Source organism: Diospyros lotus, chromosome 5 (assembly GCF_014633365.1).
Source record: "Diospyros lotus cultivar Yz01 chromosome 5, ASM1463336v1, whole genome shotgun sequence".
Classification (NCBI taxonomy): domain Eukaryota; kingdom Viridiplantae; phylum Streptophyta; class Magnoliopsida; order Ericales; family Ebenaceae; genus Diospyros; species Diospyros lotus.
The window spans coordinates 16,046,193-16,066,847 of record NC_068342.1 but is presented as its reverse complement, the minus strand read 5'-3'; the positions used below and the strand labels follow the sequence as shown (position 1 = coordinate 16,066,847).

At 36.9% G+C, this 20,655-nt stretch overlaps 1 protein-coding gene across 1 annotated transcript in view; it reads left to right on the top strand.

The window, feature by feature from the left end:
• Nucleotides 1-16,985, top strand: part of LOC127801201 (putative recombination initiation defects 3) — a 29,563-nt gene extending 12,578 nt beyond the window's left edge. Inside the window, exons 9-13 of the mRNA XM_052336109.1 lie at nt 12,777-12,930; nt 13,119-13,200; nt 13,680-13,794; nt 14,352-14,415; nt 16,599-16,985. Coding sequence (XP_052192069.1) covers nt 12,777-12,930; nt 13,119-13,200; nt 13,680-13,792 — 349 coding nt within the window. The 3' untranslated portion in view covers nt 13,793-13,794; nt 14,352-14,415; nt 16,599-16,985. The remainder of the gene's footprint in view (nt 1-12,776; nt 12,931-13,118; nt 13,201-13,679; nt 13,795-14,351; nt 14,416-16,598) is intronic.
• The last annotated feature ends 3,670 nt before the right edge of the window (nt 16,986-20,655 follow it).

The following is a 20,655-nucleotide window of genomic DNA, read 5'->3' as shown; positions in this document are numbered from 1 at the left end:
TTTGCTGGTTTATTACCTTTATTGATGATCACTCAAGGATGTGTTGGGTTTATCTAATGGAAGACAAGTTTGAAGCCAGTTCAGTTTTCATTCGGTTTCATAAACTTGTGCAAAATCTGTTTCAATCCTCTATTCATGTTCTCAAATTTAATAGTGGGACGGAATACTTTGGCCCAGAATTCACCCAATACTTTTCTGATTAAGGTATTTTTCGTCAAAGCACTTGCCCTTACACCCCATAGTAAAATGGGATAGCTAAAAGAAAAAACAAATACCTTTTTAAAGTTGTTAGATCCATGATGTTTTCTAGTAATGTCCCTAACTCTCTCTAGGGGGAAGCTATTTTAACCGTTGCTTGCCTAATCAACAAGCTTCCATCTAAGCCTCTTAATTTCAAAACTCCTTTGAGCAATTTGATGACAATTTTCCCTCACATCTGCATTCTTAATTCTCTCACCCCAAGGGTTTTTGGCTACACTACATTCGTTCATATTCCATCCATATATCAGGGTAAATTGGATCCAAAAAGCCTCAAGTGTGTTTTAGTTGGCTATTCCCTGACACAACAAGGGTACAAGTGTTATTCTCCCACAACTAAAAGATTTTATGTGTCTTGTGATGTTTTCTTCCTTGAACATCAACCTTACTATTCCCTTACTTCTCTTCGGGGGGAGATATCTATAGAAGAGAAGTATTGGGATTTGTCCAGATCTCTTTCTATTGTTCTACCTTCTATTGTTCCTACAAATCCTTCTCCATCTGTTGAGCCTATCGTTACTTCTAATTTGCCTCTGAAGAGGTCCAAGAATTGTGTGCAGACGGAGCAGAAAATTTTGGATCTACTATTGATTTGCCTCAACCTATTGATCAGCCTCTTAACGTCTATTCAAGAAGACCTAAAATTCCTTCTCAACTCCAATCTTCTAAACTGAATGCAAGTTCTAATTTGAAAGAAACTATACTTGAGGATGATCTCGATGTGCCTATTGCTACAAGGAAGGGAATAAGGTCTTGCATTAAACATCCTATCTTAAACTATCTTATTTATGCTAAGATATCTCCAAAGTATAGGGCATTCACTACTTTTGTTGATAATGTGGAAATCCCCACAAATATCCAGCAAAATTTGGAGAATCTTTAGTGGAAAGAGGCTGTGTTAGAGGAAATGAAGGCTTTGGTTGACAAGAAAACTTGGGACATTGTGGAGCTACCTAAAGACAAGAATTTTTTTGGTTGCAAGTGGATATTTACAATGAAGTATAATGCTAATGACAGAATTGAGAGATACAAGGCCGGGTTGGTTCCATAAGGCTTTACCCAAACTTATTGTGTAGACCATGAAGAGACCTTTGCCCTTGTAGCTAAGTTGAATTCCATTAGAGTATTATTATCTATGGTTGCAAATTTGGATTGGAAACTTCGTCAGTTGGACATAAAGAATGCCTTCTTGAATGGAAATTTGGATGAAGAAGTTTACATGTGAATATCTACTGGTTTTGAATAAACTGAAAATCTAGATAAAGTGTGCAAACTAAAGAAAGCCCTTTATGGTCTAAGCAATCACCTAGGGCATGGTTTATAAAGTTTATTGCAGTGCAATTATGAAGACTCTAGGGTATCAACAAGGGTAGGCTGATCACACCTTGTTTATCAAGCAAATTGAAAATGGAAAAAAAATCAATTCTAATTGATAAAATATCCGGTGTTATTTGATTGATGGGTTGCTAGGCCACGTGTGCTGATTGTGATGGAGCTGCTTGTCATCTGTTACTAGTTTATCTTTTTGATTTGTCTTGATATATCTTGTTGTTATATTTTATCTTCTTAGTTAGTTTTTTTTATTAGATTTGTTTGTATTTAAGTTTGTTGTAACCTAGTCTTACGAAGTAGGAATATAATCTCTAAAATCTAGGAGAATTCTTAGGATCCAATGTCTATATATTTTAGGATCTCATTCGAGATTGATTAAAGTAGAAAAATCAACCAGCAAGAGGTTCTTTTTCTACATGGTATTAGATTCATCCTCTTGCTAACCCTAAAAACCCTAAAAGTGCCTTCATTGCACTTCACCTTTCCTGAGGCCTCCAGTGCCGAGTTGTTCCTTCTATCTTGGCTTGTTTTTTTGAGCGATTCTTGAGGGCTATGATTGTGAGACAACAGCTTGTTCTCTTCATCATTCTTCTAGTGCCAAGTCTTCCAGTGTTGTGTGCTTGTTAGTACTGTTACTGGTTTTTGTTAGTCCTTGCCATGTTGGATATTTCTGAGATTAATCCCTCAATGACAAAAGGTGGTACTTCATGTGATATGCCAATGGGGAATACTCCTACCAGTGACCTACCTTGAATACATTAGTCCTATAGGCTTGATGGGAGGAATTATTTGCAGTGGGCACAACTTGTGCGGACATTTTTGAAGGGACGTGGGAAGATGGCTCACCTAACCAAGCCATCTCTAGATGCAAAGGATCCAGTTTTTTCAACATGGGAAATTGAGGATTCGATGATTATGTCTTGGCTTTGGAGTACAATGCAACCTGAGGTAAGTAAAAATTGCATGTTCCTATCTACTGCTAAGGAGATTTGGGACACTGCCAAGCATACTTACTCTAAGATGCAAGATGCATCTGTAATCTTTGACATTAGGGTGAAAATTAGTAGTACAAAACAGGGATCTTTGACTGTTACTGAGTACTACAATAAGATGAATGGTTTTTGGTTGGAGTTGGATCATTACCAAGATATAAAAATGAAGTGTAGTGAAGATGTAGTCACTATAAATGCCATAATTGAAAGGGATAGAGTAGTGGAATTCTTGGCAGGTTTAAATACAGATTTTGATCAAGGGTGCAAGTTTTAGGTAGAGAAAAACTTCCTTCTCTCAATGAAGTGTTCTCTATTGTGTGGAGTGAGGAGTATAGATGGATAGCTATGCTAAATGAAGTGGTGGCTGAAAGATTTGCAATGGTGACTAATAAAAGGGATGGTGCTCGGTCTTGGTAGTAGCAGGGCAGGATGGAGTTCAACCCCAGGGGACAAAACCGAGAGTCTATGGTGCACTTTCTGCAAAAAGGCAAGGCATACTAGGGAGACCTGTTTCAAGCTAAATGGAAAAGAAGCAGTTTTAAATAGGGTTGGAGGCATGAGAAACATACAGCCCAGAAATCCTGCTCAAACTCAAGCTTTCCACACAACTAAGGAGGAGGAACCAACCCTAGCAAAGGAAGATTCAGAAATTACAGCAGATCAGCTGAATGCTGAGGAGATTAGCAAGCTCAAAACCTTCTTGAAGACCATCCAAGACAGTTCTTGCAAAATTGCTCAATCAGGTATCTGCTTTAACTCTTTGAATTCTAAATCTAAGACTGCCTCACAAACTAGTAGGGATAAGTTATGGATCCTAGACTCTGGAGCCACCAATGATATGACCTTTGACATGAATGGCCTTAGCTCTTATACACCAGTGAACAAATCCGAGAAGATAACCGTAGCTAATGGAAAGGCTATCCCTATAGCCGGTCATGGTAATATGAACCTCAACCCTTCATTACCTATTTCCCATGATCTTCATGTGCCCAATCTTTCTAACAATTTGATATCTGTCCACCAATTAACCAAGGATCTGAATTGCTGTGTTGTGTTGTGCTTTCACCTAACAAGTGTGAGTTTCAGGAACTGAATTCGAGGAAGAGGATTGGTGTGGCTGAGCTTTGGAATGGGCTGTACTACCTAAAGACTACACATTCTGCTATTGAGGTGGAGCAACCTGCCTCTACTGCCTATTTTTTTCAGCCTATCCAGCCTGCATCTACCACTTCCAGCAATAATTTACAGCCTGTTCAGTCTACTTTTACAACTTCCATTAATATTTTTTGGCTTCAGCACTACCGTTTAGGACATCCTTCTATTAGTGTAATGCAATCCATGTTTCCAGCTTTGTTTCAAAACCTAGATATATCTAGTCTTCATTGTGATGTGTGTGAATTTTCTAGACACCATAGTCTCTTATCTTGTGAGTAATAAATTATCTTCCATTCCATTCAACTTGATTCATTCGGATGTATGGGGACCATCTAGAATTTTCAATTGTTCTGAGGCTAGGTGGTTTATTACTTTTATTGATAATTGTACAAGAATGACATGGGTGTATCTCTTAAAGGATAAGGCAGCTATCAGCTCTATCTTGCCTACATTCTATAAGATGATATCTACTCAATTTCGCGTCAAAATTAAAAAAAATTCGTACTGATAATGTAAGGGACTACTTTAATCATCACTTGCATGCTTTTTTCCAACAAGAAGGAATCATTCATGAGTCGTCATGTGTTGATAACGCACAACAAAATGGAGTAGTAGAAAGGAAAATGAGGCATTTACTCAATGTTACTAGGGCTCTTCTGCTTCATCATTATGTTCCCAATAATGTTGCCTACTTGATTAATCGTGTTCCTTCTACTCTCCTTAATCATCAAAGTCTGGTTCAATGTTTGTCCTCCTATTTTCCTAAAGTGGTGTTTCATACTCCCCTTCCTTTAAGAATGTTTGGTTGTATTGCTTTTGTTCATGTGTCCAAACATCTTAGGGATATGTTGGATCTTTGAGCTCTCAAATGTGTGTTCCTTGGTTACTCACCCACTCAAAAGGGCTATAAATGTTACCATCTAGCTACTAAGAAATTCTATGTGTCCAAAGATGTTACATTTGTTGAGAACCAATCACTTTTCCCTAAGTCTGGCGGTTAAGATAAACACACCCCTCATGGTGATACTAGTCTTGATCTACCAATTTTGGACAAACCTCATGAGCCTTAAATTCACAATCCATCTATTTTGTCCATAGATGATCAAAAGCAACAGGTTCCTCAAGACCAACAACCTTCAACAATGTTGCCCTCCTCTCCGATTCGATTCAAGGGGTCTCCTTATGCCTTTAAGAGACGGACACAATAGCTCATTTCAGAGTCTCCAGTGGCACCAACACCTCTTCCAAATCAAGGTACTGAGGTCACTTGTCCCTCACCTACTTCATTGCCTCGTACTAATGATTTGGACTTGCCTATTGCCCTTAGAAAAGGAATCCGAAGTTGCACTCAACACCCCATGACAAACTACCTATCTTACCATCGTTTGTCCTCTAAACATAAGGGATTCCTAACCTCCTTGGATACGATTCCTATCCCTAGGATAGTTAGTGAGGCTTCCAAAGATAAAAATTGGATTCAAGCAATTTAGGAGATGTAGGCCTTGGAAAAGAATCACACGTGGGACATTGTTACTAGACCAAAGGGAGTCAAGTCTGTAGGCTGTTGATGGGTCTTTAACCTGAAATATAATGCATATGGAACCCTAGAGAGATATAAAGCAAGGTTAGTTGCTAAAGGTTATACTCAGACTTATGGCATTTATTATCTTGAAACGTTTGCACCTGTGGCAAAAATGGCAATTGTGCAAATCCTATTGGCTCTAGCAGCACACTATAGTTGGAAGTTACAACAATTTGATGTTAAGAATGCTTTCTTGCATGGAGATCTAGAAGAGGAGGTATTTATGGAGCCACCACCTGGATTTGATAATGGGTTTTCAGGAAAGGTATGCAAACTTAAGAAAGGCATTTATGGGCTTAAACAATCACTGAGGGTATGGTTTGATCGTTTTTTTAAAGCTATGAGGCAAATGGGTTGTTGTTAAAGTAGGGGTGATCATACACTTTTCTTGAAACACTCGAGTAGTGGAAGGGTGATAGCTCTTTTAGTATATGTTGATGACATCATAGTCACAGGGGATGATCTGATGAAAAGGCATAACTTAAGGAAATTTTTTCACAGGAATTTGATATCAAGGACCTTGGGGTCTTAAAGTATTTTTTGGGGATTGAAGTGGCCTACTCAAAGGTTGGGATTTTTCTGTCACAAAGAAAGTACATTTTGGACCTATTACAAGAAATAGGGTTATTGGGTAGCAAAAGAGCAGGTACACTAGTGGATTTCAATAGCAAACTGATGGCTAGTTTTGATTGTCCACTAGTGGACAAAGGCAGATATCAGAGATTGGTTGGGAGGTTGATTTACTTATCTCATACTAGACTGGATATTGCATTTGCAGTTAATTTGGTTAGTCAATTTATGCATAATCCCACGAAAGAACATATGCAAGTTGTGAGATGAATTTTATGTTATCTGAAGGCTACTCTGTCACGATCTTGGGTATTATAGGGGCAAAGCTGTAATTGAGTTACAATTATAGTTAGGGGGTATCTTTGTAATTTGGTTACAGCACATGAGTGTTGTTATTCTATTATTTCCCTTTTTGTCTTGTAGCTTAGTTGGTTAGAGAGTTTTGTTTGGTAGCTAAGTGAGGTTATATATATTGCCTCAGCTGTAGGAAGGGGATATGCTTGAATTGATAATTGAAATCTGATTCTCTCTCTACAATCTCCTTCTCATTTCTCTATTCTACTCTCCCTCATTTTCTCTCTAATTTCTCCCCCATTCTTCTTCAATTTTCCCTCTAATACATTCTGCTCTTAACCTTAATTCAATCGGATCTTTCCGATTGTCCATTTCAGTCCATCATGAACCCTAGGTTCATGACAAATTGGTATCAAAGCAGTCGTCCTTGGCTGTGAGTTCGGAAATTCAATAGTGTCCGATCGATTTGGAGGTAATCCAGCTAGATCAAAACAGAGCAACGGTTATTGGCTGTGGTTTCGATTCATTTTGAAGGTTGCTGAAATCAATTTCAGTGATTAAACGGAATAAGCGAGTTCAAGTATTCCAGTGCGCTTGGAGGGTATCTCAGGGGAGGATTAATTCTCGGCCTTCGTGATTGTAGTAGATTTGAGTTGGAATATTGAAGGCGAGTCCGCCATGACTCTCGGTTGTGAATTCAGGAAGCGTGAGTTGCGCTAGAGTCGATTAACGTTTTAGAGTGGTGTCAACTGAGTAACAGAACCGATTAAGGAAGGCGAGCAACCCAGCCATTTGTGAATAGGCAGAAGTTTCGAGGTGATAGCGAGTCCGTTGGACTTGGGAGTGTGGCGACTGTCTAAGGCGAGCGTGAGTCCGTCGAAGGTGAAGCAGACAGCCTAGGCGTGTGCGACTGAAGCAGAATACAGGTTGCAGGAGCTCCGTTGGAGTTGATGACAGGGGTGAGAAAGGATGTCTCAACCAGTTCAAACGGATTTGGTGAATAGCCCTTGTCAAACGAGGAAGGATTGAGGAATTTAGAAGACAGATTCAACTGATTAGGATCCTAGCAATCACGATCGAATCGGCTCGGAACGGAAAACAAACTTGACAGTGAGTGCGGATTTTGCTGGGCGATTCTGAATTGGTCGGTGATTAGGTGAGAAGGAATTGGCCATAGAAGATTGTTGAATCCGCAGCAATCGCAAGAAGAACCGATTCTAGCCAATGACAGCAGAGACGTTGGTGTTGGTAGGTGATTGGGCAGTAGTTGGCGCTGGGAGGTGTTAATCTCCAAGCAAGTGAGCACCCTCAGTTCGGAATTGGAAGGCGCAGCAGGTGAGTGACCCTCGGCCAATAATTTCGGTAATTATTATACGAAGAGGAAGCAGGTGGTAGCTTCGAAGCTGGAATTTTGGTTGTCGAAATAGATAGCAGCAATACCCAGAGGCTGTTTCTCTGCTAATAGCTGAGACGATGGGTTTTTGGTTGCAATTGAATTCCAGCACTATTGGGTGTTAGTTGCGTTTAACATCCAAACAAATTTTCGACAATTTTGGGTCAGAATTGAGGACGAAGTTGGCCAGAAGTGACAGGCGTGAAGTGGACCAAGTCGGAGGCAATGCGGGCAGACCCAAAGCGATCGCAATTGTCCAAGATTAAGCAATCTTGGTTGAAGATTTAGAGGCGGTGATTCTCGGCCGCTCCCAAGAGCGATTCAGCGATAGAGAACCCACAGTGGCACTGTCCGATTGGCTCCGAGGGTGATCAAAGCCAGCTCGGCGGAAGTTTGAAAATTCTTGTTTGTCGTTGGGAGGTGAAGTAGGTTAGGCAAGTCCTCCGACCAGTTCTTGATGGCTTTGAGGGTGGCGGAATAGGTCTTGGATCTCGACTAAGAAGCCCAGCAATTTTGGTATCTGATTCTAGTAAAGTTTGGAGCAGCTAGGAGTGGATTGTGGAAGGCGAATTTGGATGGGTGATTCTTGGCTGTGAGTTCCAGCGCTCTTTTGCGGTCCGACTTCATTAACGAAGCAATAATTTCAGGTGGTAATTCCAATCAAATCCTAGGCTGCTAGTAAGGTAAACAAAGGTTAATTTTGGCTTTGAATTTTGGGATAACTTGTTTGAAGAAGAGCAATATGTATTTAGCTCTTTGGTCTTCAAAGTATGTTGATTGTGAAAAATCAGCTAAGGGGCGCAGTGCATGTAGGAGACCCTGGGAGCCTCAATTGCAGCAGAAAAATTCTTCATTTTCAGTTGAAATGGGGTCTCAATTGCAGTTGAATGATGCTGCATTTTCAATTGTTAATTTTCTTGCAAGAGAGCAGCCTCAATTGCAGCGGAACAATGCTGCATTTTCAGTAGGGTGTCCTACTCGTGAAGCTAGGGGAGGCAATGCATACATGGAGCAGATGAGCCTTCAATTGCAGCAGAAGAAAGCTTCCTTTTCAGTTGGAATGGAGTCTCAATGGCAGCCAAAGAAGGCTGCATTTTCAGTGGGCAGCAGCAAGGAAAAGAAGAATGGGATCAGCCAAGTTGACAAGGAAACAAGAAGTGTAATACATGAAGAGTGCAAGGAATTCGGTCGAATGTTTCGCAAGAAGTTACAAGAGTTTGCAATGATACTATCTAAGGAGTATCATTACAGTTTTTCCACCGAATACTTTGATGACTATCATGGAAGTTTTAATAAGGAGGAGTTTCTTAAAATGGAGAAGCTGAAGAAGAACAACATTGCTGAAAGTAAATCCTTGGTGTACTCCAGCTACCAACAAGTAAAAGTATTTCCACTTGAGGAGGCCCCTACTGAAGATATGGAGGAGTCTAAATGTACTGCTCCCTTGGTCTTGGCTATGGAGAGGGCTGAGGAGTGCATGGAAGAAGAGATTGGGGAGGAGGAAGTGGAGGATGGCACTCAATTAGTTAACTTCTCAAGCACTGCCACTAGAGCTGAGACTCCTGATGCCATTGATCTCTTGAAACAGCAGAATAAGGAGCCTAAAGAGAAGGAACAAAGGATTGCACTGGACACCTTGCTTGGAACATCTCACATGTATGTCATTGGCACGGGGACACAAGACAAAGCAAAGGTAACATTGCAGCAAGAAGAGTTGAAGGATGGGGTTGTAGGACTAATGGCGCATTTGGAACCATTTTTGAGAGCACTAAGAAAGAGGCGGATGGCTAAAATTGGTGTGGCAACAAGACATAATGTTGTTGTTGATGAGGAGAAAGAAAAGAGAAGGCAAAAGAAAAGGAAAAAATAAGATAAGAAGAAGGAAAAGCGAAGAAGAAACCGCTGGGTGAAGATGGGCATTGGATAAAGAAGCAACGGCTAGGTGGTAATAAATTTCTTGGGGACAAGAAACATTTCAAGGGGGGGAAATTGTCATGATCTTGGGTATTATAGGGGCAAAGCTGTAATTGAGTTACAATTATAGTTAGGGGGTATCTTTGTAATTTGGTTACAGCACATGGGTGTTGTTATTCTGTTATTTCCCTTTTTGTCTTGCAGCTTAGTTGGTTAGAGAGTCTTGTTTGGTAGCTAAGTGAGGCTATATATATTGCCTCAGCTGTAGGAAGGGGATATGCTTGAATTGATAATTGAAATCTGATTCTCTCTCTACAATCTCCCTTTCATTTCTCTATTCTGTTCTCTCTCATTTTCTCTCTAATTTCTCACCCATTCTTCTTCAATTTTCCCTCTAATACATTCTGTTCTTAACCTTAATTCAATCGGATCTTTTCGATTGTCCATTTCAGTTCGTCATGAACCCTAGGTTCATGACATACTCCTAGTAAGGGAATTTTGTTTAAATCAGGTGTTGAATTAGATGTTTCTGAATATACTAATGCAGACTATGGAGGGTCTATGGTTGATAAACGTTCCACAACGGGTTATTGTGTGTTTCTTGGGGGAAACATAGTGTAATGGAGGAGTACAAAACAAGGAGTCGTGGCAAGATCTAGTGCTGAGGTTGAGTTCAGGGCACTAGCACTAGGTCTTTGTGAATTGTTGTGGTTGAAGATTATTTCAGAAGACATACGAATTTCTCATCATGGGCCGATCAAATTATGTTGTGATAATAAGTTAGCCATAAGTATAGCACAACAACATGATCGAACCAAACATGTGGACATAGATCAACATTTTACCAAAGAAAAGCTAGAAAATGGGTTAATTTGCATTCCCTATGTACCATTTGAACAACAACTAGCTAATGTTTGGGTTGCCTATTAAGAGGTTTGAAGACTTGCTATGCAAGCTGAGAATGGTTGATATCCATTCACCAGCTTGAGGGGGAGTGAGAAAATATCCGGTGTTATTTGATTGATGGGCTGCTAGGCCATGTGTGTTGATGGTGATGGAGCTGCTCGTCATTTGCTGCTAGTTTATCTTTCTGATTTATCTTGTTGTTGTATTTTATCTTCTTAGTTAGTTTTTCTATTAGATTTGTTTGTATTTAAGTTTGTTGTAACCTAATCCTACAAAGTAGGAATATAATCTCTAAAATCTAGGAGAATTCTTAGTATCCATTGTGTATATATTTTAGGATCTCATTCAAGATTGAAAAAAGTAGAAAAATCAACCAGCAAGAGGTTCTTTTTCTACACAAATAGTATATGTGGATGATATGATTCTTATAGGTGATCATATTGTAGGAATTCAACAGCTAAAAGAGTGTCTACAAGCTGAGTTTAAAGTTAAAGACTTTGGAACACTTAAATACTTCCTTGGCATGGAAGTGGCAAGGATTAAAAAGGGTATTTTTATAACTCAAAGCAAATATACTCTATACCTTCTCAGTGAAATCGGGAGATTAGGCTGTAGACCTGCTAGAACTCCTTTGGAACAGAATTGGAAATTAAGGAGCACTGAAACTGATCATCCCATGGATAAGGCTAGATATCAAAAATTGGTAGGTAAATTGATCTATCTTTCTCTCACAAAACCAAATATTGCCTTTAGTATTAGTGTTGTAAGTAAGTTTATGCATACTCCTACACAGAGGCATCTAGATGTAGTAAATCATATTCTTCGGTATCTCAAGGGTACACCAGGTAAGGGTCTATTGTTTAGAAAATGTGACAACTAGAAAATTGAATATTATGCTGATGCAGATTGGGCAGGATCAGTGGAAGATGGTAAGTCTACTATAGTATATTACACTAAGTTATGGGGTAACTTAATTACTTGGAGGAGCAAAAAGTAGTCAATAGTGGCTAGAAGCAGTGCTGAAGCAGAGTATAAAAAGTTGACCAAGGAATATGTGAATTAATTTAGTTGGAAAAATTGTTACAGGACTTAAAGATATCATGGGATGCACCTATAAAGCTATACAGTGACAACAAATCAACCATTAGTATAGTTCACAATCCAATTTAGTATGATAGGATGAAACATGTAAGGATTGACAAACACTTCATCAAGACTGAAATTGAAAAAGGAATAGTTATACTCTTATACATTCCTACTTAAGTTCAAGAGGCTGATATCTTAACTAAAGCAATGTTCAAACTAGGTATTGAAGTATTAATTAGCAAGCATGGAATGATTAATATTTATTTACCAGTTTAAGGGGGAGTGTTGGAATACTGAGAATAAAGAATAAAGTGATAATGTTGAAAAATTAAATCTTGATTATTTCTCTAATGGCTGAGAACTAAGTGATAAGATTGATTGGAGATAAGAGAGCGTTACAAAGATTAAAGTATAAGGTTTTATCTTCTAATATAAATTCAAGTTTTTTTCTTGCTTTTTAGGGGATGTTGTAGAAGACTTCTTGTATATATAGTCCATATGTGAGTTCAATAAAAGATCGAACAAGCTTTCCATTTAATCGAGTAAGCCTTCCATTCAATAAAAGATAGAACATTTTGTTGTCAATTTTAATGTAGCATGGACCGCAACCCAACCACATAGATACTGTAAACTATATTTTGGTTCATTGGGTCTTCTTGTGATATTTTTCTCATTTGTTCATTGTGATGAGATTTTTTTATTGGTCTTTTTTCATCTGTTCCACTCATGCTTCTGCTGTTGTGGTCTTTTATGGATGTGACCAAGCTTTGTAATTTCAGGTGCATATTGTGTCAACTACAGCGGATTTCACCTAGTAGGATTAACACTCAGTATTTTTGCTTCTGTTTTTTGTTACTGTACAAGCTGCTAGCACCTCTGGATCAATCCATTTTTAGTTTTATCATTTCACTGATCTTGTACCATCTCTTTTTATGAGAAGGAATGGGCTGCAGACCAGTCAATGTCCAATCCATTGTCAAGTTTCCTAAAAGTATCCAATTTGGAGTAATTTCATGGACAGGGAGAGGAATGGGGTCAATGCATGATTCTTAGTCTGATAGATGTGGTTCCCTTGCAAGAAAAGCATAAAAGTAGAAACAAAGAAATAGCTGATCAGAAAAACAACAATTCTTTTCTGTTTGCTAATAAGTCAAATTTAAGATTCATATACCTTTTATGTCATTTGCTTTTTCCACAATCAAGTAGTGCCCGACTCCTTTTTTATTCTTTAAAGTGGATGATTAGTGTTATTGTTGCCTCAGTCCTTCATCCAAATGGGTTTTGTTCGTTCCAGTCCTGAAGTGCATCCAGAGATACCTGGCAAAGCAATTCTGGTTCCAAAGATAGAAGTGGGTAACTGGACAGCAGTTAAAAAGGGTCAAGCTACTTTCACGTACAGTGGCTTGACTAATGAGCACAAACAACAGAAACTGTCTTCCATTGAAATGGTAAACTTGAATTTCTTTAACCTTTTTTTCTAGAGTGCTTTTATTCTTCTTTTTTTTTTTTTTTTTTTGTGGGAGCAGTGGCATTTCTGGAAACTTGTTACACTCCCCATCATGAAGAAAAGCTACGGATACTTCAGAGGTGGCATTATGATTCTATGTTTAAACTGAGGTGAAGGTTGATAATACAGGGGAGAGAATGTAGAGTTATCAATGAATCTGATGAGGAGATTGATGGAGGCTTTTCCTGTTTACTTGAAGAAAAGGAGACAGGTAACTAACTCAACCACAGTAAAGCGGGATTTACTTTTTTGCTTGTAGGATACCCATTCATTCTCCTATTTGGTAATAATCATTTTGGATATTGTTATTTGGATCCCTGCCTGGTTTCTAGAAGTAATTTTGTATTGCTGACTTCTCTTCACAGTTTTCTTAGATTAGTTTAAGACTGGATAATATATGATATTTATGCTTGCTTGTATATATCAGGACAAATCTAGTAGAACGTGCACGCGCAGTTGTCTTGTAAAACTAAGAAATATGCTGCATGGTGAAAATGTTTCACTAGGATTTTCTTATTTTGTTCCATCTCTTTATTTGTCCAAAGGTTGTTTCACTCTATTCCTGTACTGCTGGAGAAGTTGACCCGCTTAACCTTTTCTTTTCTGGGGTTTACAAGCTCTTCTCCAGCCAACTCCACCTAGTCGGATTATTGCTGTAAACTCTACTCACTTTTTTGGTTTCTTTGGAAGACATAGGAAGCAGTTTCACAATGGCAGAAGCAAAGGAAGCGACTGAAAGGATTCTGAGGAAAGCAAGGAGGAGAAAGAGAAAATACGTTAATAATATTATAATTTTAGAGTGAAGGTACAGTTACACATGCATGCTCTATTGCTGCCCTTTTTATATCTACTCTACAACTTGTTAATCTGCCTAGTCAAGAGTACAATGGTTGTAATCTCCCCTTCTCCCCTCAATTATGGGCCTTAATCGGTTAATCTTAGAACCCGAATACATGAAAATAGTCCACGCCCTTAACCCTAACGGCTGAAGACCGGTGCCCATCACTTATCTCAATGAAAAAAATGACAAATTTGGTTGCTCAAGCATTATTTCAGGTTGAGCTCACAAATTGGACACAGCAAAAGATAAAGAATTCAAGATACACTCAACGTGGAACTTATTTCTGTGCAGAAAATTATTAAAAAAAAGTAAAATATTGACATTGATAAATTTATGAGTTTTGGATGGATTTTATTTTTCCTTGTGAATACCAATGTGAAGAAATCCTGTGTCTACATTGTGAATTGCCTAGTGAATTCCGTTTTAAATCATTGCGCCACTCATTCATAGTTAACAATGAGTTAATCGAACTGTTTGCAGTTAAGAAGTTGAAATACTAACCATCCCTGGTCCTTCTGCAGGCTTAACTGGCAGTCAGATTGGTTCTGGTGTATTTTGGAGTTTATGAAATCCAAACTGCCATTGGTAAATTTCATGGTTTATAATAATAAAATATTGCGTTTATTTGTCTATATTTTTATTGAATTTGTCAAGCATCACTATCTTCAATTTCAACTATGTGTTTATTTTTTTACATTTTTATTTACTATTATCTCGTGGACCTTTTTTATATAAATGTGGTGGTGGAATTTTATTTCATCATTTTTTCACTATTTGACATAAAATTTTTGCTATGTTCTTTTGAATGAATTTATATTGTTAATGTCATGCAACAACTCTAACTTGGTAACTATATGATGACGTTGTCATTAAAATGTTTAAAGTAAAATAATTTCTTTTTACAAATTTTAAAATAAAATCCTAAAATCAAGTTTAGTACATAATTTGTATTGCTGAAGTCCAAAAGTATTCTTCATTGGATTGAAAAAGGCCCAAACAAATCATGTTATCATAATTTTATATTCTCTCAGCCTAGTTGCCTTGAGAGTGGCCTTACACAACTTGTGGGTCTCTCAGCCTTTTTCTTGTGGGAAACACTTTGGGTCAAAGCTAGAAGCCTAGAACCCTCTTGGCCCCAAGTGTCACTTATACCCCTAGGATTGGTGTGCGAGAAAAAAATTATGATGATTTACTATGATATTAGACTTTAAATTTTTTATGCAAGCGAATTCATACATTGTTTTATATATGTTTATTTGATGTGTGGTTTATGTGAATATGTGAAATTCATACCCAAAAGAATATATAATGATTCCAAGTTTTCCATGATAGTAAGCCAGAAAAACAAAAAACAAGAAACCCAATTTGTTATTATATATTTTTCATGATCTCTGGATGGTTGTTACAATAGAAGGTAATTTCTCTGAGTGTTATAATAGAAAATAATTTCTCAGGGCTTCTTTAGTTGGACGGAACGGGGTGATGAATGGGAACGGAAATTTTATAAAAACGTGTTTGGTTGATATTACATTATGGAATAATCCGTTCCCTCATAAAATACATGAAAAGGTGTTCCATATGCCATTAACACATTTATCCTGACTATGGATTTAAAATTACAAGATACCATGTATAAAAGACTAACTCTTAACTCATTTTACCTCTTCTACTCCAAACACTTGCCAAATATTCTTCCATAATCATTGCCGCCTACCTCTTCCGTTTTCTTGCTCTCTCTCTTCCCTTTTTTTTATTTTTTGGGTTATTCCCTAATGTGATTTACTTGATTCGCTTGCCATTATCGCCTGCCACCGTCATTCGTTGCCCAAATACCCTTCACTTCCACAAGATCTGCTTCCCCCTCCCCTCATTCGTTGTCTACCTTACAAAAGTCACTTCGTTCGTTTCCAAATACCTAAATTCTTTTCTCTTTTGTTGAAAATCTACTTCTTCTGTGCTTCTCCGTTGTCCACCACCATTAATTCCCGTTCTCCTCCATTGGATTTGCTTCTCCTTCTCTTCCTCCATTGTTTGTTCCCCAAAACCCCTTTCATTCACTGTCATTTGACGCCACCAACCTAGATCCCCTTTTCTTACCATCGCCTTTGGCTGTCATCCGTCACCACCGATTTGGCTCCTGGACCCTTTTCTCCTCCGCTACTTGTCACTCAAACCCTCCTCTGTGATTGTCCAGATCTGTCCACTTCCCAAATCAATACTTAAAAATTATATTTAATAATTATTAATTACACGAATTTAATGATGTCAAAAATATTTTTAAGGGCATAATATTTTTTGAGTTTAATAAATTTATTTTCTTAGTTCAATTGGGACAAATAATATCTTTTAGATTTTTAAATTTTTCATAAGATTTCTTCAATGGTTACATACTGTAAGGACATTTTGGTTATTTGGACTTTTTTTTTTCTAGTTCATTTTATCAAAATTCTTATATACCAAAGATAATAATGTAATGAATAATCATTTTATTCTTTATTATACCAAACATATAATGAAATGTAGTGTCTATTCTCATTTCCTTAAAAATCTTTCGGCTAGCCAAATGGGCTCTACAGGAGTTGGTCTAAAAGATTTGGGCCCTGCCACAATGGCTGATAAAAATCCGAGCGGAATCCAACCAGCTGATGATAGATATAGAATCGTCGTTCTTAATGATTTGATCCTTGGAACTTAAGATTATTGGATTTGCTAATTTTATAATAATGCTCACTCATGCCCCTCTAATCACAGCTATTTTGTCTTATCAGGGACGCGATCAAGAGACAATGAATTTGAAGGTCTGAATCTCTAATGACGAAGCAAAGCAAATCAAGCTAAGCCGTGGCCGTAATCAAGCATCAGACAACAATGACTAAGGTCCCCATGCAATTAAGTGAACACCAAACAAGAGGGTAGGAAATGCAAGCCTTTTGATTGTGGGGTAAGGTTTGGTTTATGGTACTACTGTGTGTGCATAAATTGTTCGGCAGGGAAGGCCTTCCAAATTCCAATTGCCACCTGCAAGTGGGTGTTAATTGCTTCTGAAAAAGGGGAATATGATTTTTCATTACATATTTTTCTCAAGTTAGTTCTATACAAGCTGGATCTTGAACACCGCCCTTCCACCCCCCAAAAAAATAAAAAATATATGTTTATTTAAAAATAAAAGCCATCATTACAGTTAGTTACAGGGGTGATAAGTTTTTATCTTTGTTGTTTGAAGTTTGAACACAATACAATCTTTTTTATCAAATTTATTAAGGATTAAATTTATGGAGTAAATAAAAGTTATTTTAACATTATTTGAATGACATTTTATGTAAAAAAAAATGTAAAGTTTTCTTTGCATAAATGATGGCAGCCTTCACATTGATGTGATGAGTATGATCCCACTGCCCCTCAATTTTTTCCTAGCTGTAATAATTGTTGCCGAGTGAATTGCAGTTCTGTGGAAGTCATTTATATAGGGAGAGTAGAGTTTTGTGTTGAAGTATTGTTATAATATAAAAAATTATTAATGTTGCGATGATAAAATAAAAAATTTGATATTAGTAATAGTACCACTGATGACATAAAAAAATTATCCATAATAAACTAAACAATATTTCTTTTGTGGTGACTTTAACTTGGAAAACAAAGAATCCTTTCTGGACATGAACGAAATAATAGGGTCAGCATCAATCGGTGAAAGAGAGCCTTTGGAAGTGGAAATTCTCTAGCCCTAGCCCTAACCCTAACCCCAACACCTTCATCTTAGAGACATTAAAAAAGCCACCAACCCAATGGCCATTCTCAACAATACTTTATTTCTTCCCTACCATAGCTGCCCCAACTAAAGAGGATAACCTTGTATACTTTAATAAAAATTATTGTTCAATTAAATATAAAAGGCAACCGAAACCCAAAAAAGAATAAATATATATTAAATAATATTTATATTTTGGTCCCAAGTCAGAACTGTGACATCTACGCCACCCTCACCTGATAGCTACCAAGCTGCAGACCCTCATTATGGGTTTTCTTTTCCTTTTTAACTCAATTTTTTTTTTTACATATATATTTCACTATCGGTTCATGTTTTTGTCCCATTCTGATCATCATCCAATCTCGTCAAACTTTTCTGCCGAATTGAGGTTATGATAATAATATTTTCACCTTTCTTATATTTTTCAAATCAAAACAAAACATAGTCTTCTGACGTTAATTCTTGGAAAATATTTTTCAGACTTGCTTTATCAAATATATATATACTGTCGTTAATTTGAAATGACTGCAAAAAAAAACTCAAAAAACAAAAGGCTTGAAATGACAGTTAATTAAGTGGCATAACCAACGACAGTGAGGTGGGTATTGGGTTAAGGTTGATTGCATTGAATAATGAATCATGCTTGCTTTGAAAGCCAGTTTCAAGTGATATAAAAAAAATAATAATTATTACCATTGGTTTGGTTAATACCTACTTAATATTTATTTAAAACGGTGCTGCAGACATGAAGGTAGGTAGGTTAGTGCCGAATGATTTGACCCCCAAGCACGCACGGCTTCCTTCTTGTTGTCTTGTGGTCCTCCTCCCTGCTTGCTCTTCCCCCATCAAATTTCAACCGCTTCTAGGCCCCAAGCAATGAAAAACTGGCATGTTATTGCAATATATATATAATTCTTATTAAGAAAATTACTCAATCAAATGGCCTTTAGGATTGGCCCAGTTGTTCCTGTAATTTATGAATTATTACATGTATTTAATTGTTAACTCTCTCTCTCTCTCTGAATTGTTAATTTTTTGTAATTTTGTGATTGTCACGCATCTATCTGATTAGTTAAATTGTAAGTGGAAGGAGATGAAGAAGAAGACAAGGGAAAGCTAAAAGTAAACCACCCCTTTGGCCATGATTGAGTTGTTATAAGCTGCACCAAATTGGTGTAACCAACATATTAATTGACTACTCACAAATAATAATATTGTATTCTTATGAATGGTCCCTACTCCCTATTTATTACCATTTGCTATTTGGTGACACTACACTCCTTACCACCTTATTATTAACACAATGAAAATTACATGATTCAAACAAACCTCATTATTATATATATATATATTCTCATCTTCCTATTATTTTATTCTATAAGAGGGTTGGATGGCTGGCCTGCCCCACCAACCTCAATCTTATTGCCACCAGTTCATGTATATAAACATATATATATATATATATGAGTGTGGATAAAACGTAAGAAATATAACACTTCTATCTATGTATGATTGTACAATTTACAGTGGGTCTCTAGTTGTCATCTAAGTTGTCCTCCTCTTGCCTCTTTCCACATAAAAAGTAGGCAACAATCAATTTGCCAGCCAAAACCTTGATGGGCCCAGTTCTTGTCTCTTACGGGCCCTTTTGACCCCAGAGGGTGACAGAGACGGGGCATTGTCTTTTGGACCTAAATGCCCCTGATGCCTTTTTTGCTTAAGACACCCATAATAAGCCATAACTTTGGGGTCTTAGTTTCGTTATTTGTGACAAATGGAAGGGCTGTCAAGCAATTATCCATAAATTAAGTTGAGACTTTTATTACTTATCCAATAACAAATGATGATGTCTCACTTGTAAGCTTGAAGCAACACGATAGCCCAAATTAATTTAAATTACAGTTAACCTGTTTAATTGTGATTATCTTAAATAACCAGGTTTATTTCATGTACATATTCAATTTATTTGAATTTCAAATAAGCTTTGTCATAATTTATCTTAAAAATTTAAATAAATACAATTTTATCTCTTTATATAACTAATCTCTGCAACAAAAGCATATTATTATAATTATATTATCCTTGCAACCATTATTATTAGAATCCTACAAGTTAATTCTATTTATATAAAGAACGAGTCAACTATATATAGTGAATCGAAATTGTAGAATAATCGATATAGAATTGCAATAATTGACATTAAATTGCACGAATTAAAAGAATTATAAGTAAAAAAATTAAGACACTTAAAATACTCCAAAAAAAAAAAAAAGTTGAGATATCTATAATAATGTCAAAAGCAAAGCAGAATTTGAAAAAAAATTGCTCGAGTTGAGAAGGAATATAACTATGGCCATATTATCTATCTTATTTATTAAAATATATTATATTTACCTTTTATAAATATATATTATTTATTATTAAAATTAATAATGTATATCGAATCTTACGATTCGATTCTCGATTCAGAATTCAATATTTAAATTCTCGACTCATTCAACAACTATGCTTGCAACGACTTATAATAATTATAAAATGTAACATCATTGTTGATTTAGTTAGAAGTTGAATCCACCCATTGTTTGTAGACTAAATTAACCACTATTTGAACCCTTTCCAATTCAAGTTTTGTTGGCGAAAACAAAAGGGTGAGAAGCGCAAAAAAAAAATTTACTTTGACGTCAAGTAATGGGTGGTCAAACCTTTTGATCATAACTGTACAAGGAAAGAAATATATGATGAAACGTTGCTTTTATTTGAATTGAAATAATAAGTTATTATATGGAAACGCTGGCTGGCCCGTCCCCATCTCATCCATCCTAACAAAAGGAGGTGAAAAGGGAAGTAGAGAGGAGCAGAGGGGGAGACCCATAAAAATAACACAAACACAACACATGCACGAGTGTCACATTTCACCCCCCCCTACTGCCATGCCCAGTGCCCAAAGGGGGCACAAATCTTTAAATCCTTTCTTTTCTTTGTTGGTTGTATGATGGGCTCAATGTCTAATCACTATTTTTTTAAATATATATATATAAAAAACACTTTCTACTGATGGGACTGTACATGAATTATGATTC